The 3409-nt window shown below is 45.0% G+C and overlaps 1 protein-coding gene across 1 annotated transcript; it reads right to left on the reverse strand.

Annotated features, from left to right (window-relative positions):
- Positions 1-6: 6 nt before the first annotated feature.
- On the reverse strand, positions 7-2182 carry LOC104959643 (vacuolar protein sorting-associated protein 13D-like; the record flags this gene model as incomplete). The annotated part of the gene is made up of 5 exons (XM_010787545.1): positions 7-628; positions 734-891; positions 1282-1384; positions 1471-1706; positions 2031-2182. Coding segments are annotated over 5 exons (812 nt in total), but the record flags the coding sequence as incomplete, so codon positions are not given.
- Between the last annotated feature and the right edge of the window lie 1227 nt (positions 2183-3409).

The raw sequence follows: 3409 nt of genomic DNA on the forward strand, positions 1-3409 counted from the left end.
GAAATTCTTTGTGGCAAACTGTGCAGAAGGCGAATCGTTGGGTTGATCCTCGTTTTAGCCACAGCTTGTATTTCTTTTCGGATAGCCAACGCTCGTTAAAACAGCAACCTCCTGGCATACTGTCATTCTCTCATTAGAATGCCCAGGTCACACAAAATAAAACACTTGCAGGTCGCGCGCATAGCGCGGGAAGGCCGGAGCGGAGCTGTTTTATGTAGAAGCGAAGCAACTAAGCTCGCTCCGACTTCTTTATTTTCTTTTAATCTAAAAAGCGAACTATTCAGTCAGACAGCAATTTATTGTAAAAGTAAAGCATTTACAATTTCAAGCACTTTATCTCAAATCCAAGCACCATTCCCAAAATTCAAGCACTTTTCAAGTCATGAAAACACCTCGTAAAAATTCAAGCATTTTCAAGGATTTCAAGCACCCGTACGAACCCTGAATCTTCTTCTTCTTCTATTTTCATGCATCAAAATTCCAAACCAAAGACATATAAACACAGCTTGGTGTTCCCACCTGCACCACCAGCCGGGGAAGGCCGCAGGTCAGCATGCCTGAGCTGAAGAACCAGGTCTGGGTGGTGCTGCGGCGAGAGTCTGGCCTCCTCAGCATCAGCGGCTCGAAACTGGGAGAGAAAAGACAGGATGGGAGTGTTCGCTGATACATTTCCTCACAGTTTATGGTGAATGATCAATGAGAGACACATCTGCTGATCCCACACAGTACACACCTGTTGTCACTGACAGCTGCCAGCCCTGCAATGTCCAGCACCAAAGAAGAGTCCAGGGGGCGGGGCTGTGCAGGCTTGCTCTGCGGGGGGGACGAGCCCTCATGGCACAGCATGCCGGTCCCCGTCATCCTCCACAGCTGAGAGCGCTTCCCTGGCTCCTGCACAGCCATCACAGTTACAACAGTTACAACAGTGCTTGTTATTCAAATCGTTACTTTGTGTTACTTTCTTCATGGAATGCAACTGGGGGGGGAACTTGATTACCGGATTCCTCTCACTAATGCTTACCCAGAGCTGCACATGCACTTTGACATCACAGCATACACACACTGTGTGTTTATTGGGACTGATCCATGGCAGACAAAAAAAGTGTAACCCTAATCAACTACATTAGTCTGTGAGTGAATGATTCCATTGTCACTGCCTTGCTGATCGGCACTTGGATTCTCTGTATTAGTTGTCCCTCTAAACTTGCATGCTGTTTTTCCCCTCACCCTCACCCTGACCCTAGCCTGTGCAGTGTGGGTAACCTGACATGAAAACAGTACCTTCTTTTTCAGGATGACCCTTTGAGTCTTAGTGTCCACGTCGAGGACCAGTTCAGCACAGCTCACCAGACGCTTCTTCCCAACAGGCCTCTTCTCCACTTTCCTGCAACAACAAGATGATGCCTTTAACGTTTTAATATAGAGAAACATAAAGATATATGGTGATGTCATTAGTCAGTCAGGTCATACGGTGAGAAGGTGTGCGTGGCAGCGATGTAGATGAAGTTCTCGTAGTAAAGCTTGTTGTACTCTCTGAAGAAGTTCATGTCTGCAGTGACCTCTGAGGATCCCGCCCCCTTCACGGTCAGAGTGAGGTAGGGGGGCAGGGTGGGCTCGTCACAGGCGTAGTCCAGCAAGCAGTCCGCCTTCACCTCAGTGTGCAGGCGGACGTCCGCCACACCATGCTGCCAGCACTGGATTGGAACCTGAAGGGATGAAACAACGAAATCTGTTCAATTTACTTATTAAAAAAGGGGATAGACCCAATAACCACTTCCAAGATGTTTAATTCCTGGAATCGCATGCCTCTAACAATCAATTCATTTTATGTCCTACTGACTTTTGCATGTGTGAAGTTGCATAAACACCATGTTTATCATGTTTCAATTTGTTTGGGACCAAAGGCATGCGGGAGACAAAAAAACACTCAAGCATGTGACACTGCTAAACCTGGAGGCCCCTTGTTTGTTACTTAATAATGAAACATAAAAAAATTGGTCTTAAAATGGTCAGGAGTAGAGCTGACTTACTTCAGAGATGTTGTCGATGCGGAAAGGTGGAGGCAGCTGGTCCGTGTCAGAGAAGGAGATCTGGTACGTGGCCCCCTTCAGGGTGATCTCTGTCCGCAGGAAGAAACAGCTTCCCAGTGTGTCCCTGTTCAAAACAACATCCACTTCAAATTCTTCATTTCAATTTCCACACAACCTGAGATGGTGGAATATATATACAGTTGCAAGAAAAAGTATGTGAACCCTTTGGAACTACCTGGATTTCTGCATAAATTGGTCATAAAATGTGTTCTGATCTTCATCTAAGTCACAACAATAGACAAACACAGTCTGCTTAAGCTAAAACCACACAAACAATTATATGTTTTTATGTTTTTATTGAACACACCATGTAAACATTCACAGTGCAGGGTTGAAAAAGTATGTGAACCCTTGGATTTAATAACTGGTTGACCCTCCTTTGGGCAGAATAACCTCAACCAAACGTTTCCTAGTTGCATATCAGACCTGCACAACGGTCAGGAGGAATTTTGGACCATTCCTCTTTACAAAACTGTTTCAGTTCAGCAATATTCTTGGGATGTCTGGTGTGAATCGCTCTCTTGAGGTCATACCACAGCATCTCAATTGGGTTGAGGTCAGGACTCTGACTGGGCCACTCCAGAAGGCGTATTTTCTTCTGTTGAAGCCATTCTGTTGTTGATTTACTTCTGTGCTTTGGGTCGTTGTCCTGTTGCATCACCCATCTTTTGTTGAGCTTCAATTGGTGGACAGATGGCCTTAAGTCCTCCAGCAAAATGTCTTGATAAACTCGAGAATTCATTTTTTCGTCGATGATGGCAATCTGTCCAGGCCCTGAGGCAGCAAAGCAGCCCCAAACCATGATGCTCCCTCCACCATACTTCACAGTTGGGATGAGGTTTTGATGTTGGTGTGCTGTGCCTTTTTTTCTCCACACATAGCGTTGTGTGTTCCTTCCAAACAACTCAACTTTGGTTTCATCTGTCCACAGAATATTTTGCCAGTAGTGCTGTGGAACATCCAGGTGCTCTTTTGCAAACTTCAAACGTGCAGATCAGAACACATTTTATGACCAACTTATGCAGAAATCCAGGTAATTCCAAAGGGTTCACATACTTTTTCTTGCAACTGTATATAGAGATGTACTACAGCAAAAGTATTCTCCGTCGGGACTTCCTGCAACAACACCACGCCGTTATTGTGATTCTGATTGGCCAGAAGACATTATCAAAGATGTTCTATTGAGAAGACGATCACTACGTGACAAAAGTGTTCAAAACCGTTTCTAGTCTTCGGTATTTCCAGACAAGTGGCTACTGAAATCAATCTTACTAACTGCTGTCTGTGCAATTTACTCCGCGAGTTGGCAGACTTTGTTT

Source organism: Notothenia coriiceps, unplaced genomic scaffold (assembly GCF_000735185.1).
Source record: "Notothenia coriiceps isolate Sejong01 unplaced genomic scaffold, NC01 NC01_scaffold00030647, whole genome shotgun sequence".
NCBI lineage: Eukaryota > Metazoa > Chordata > Actinopteri > Perciformes > Nototheniidae > Notothenia > Notothenia coriiceps.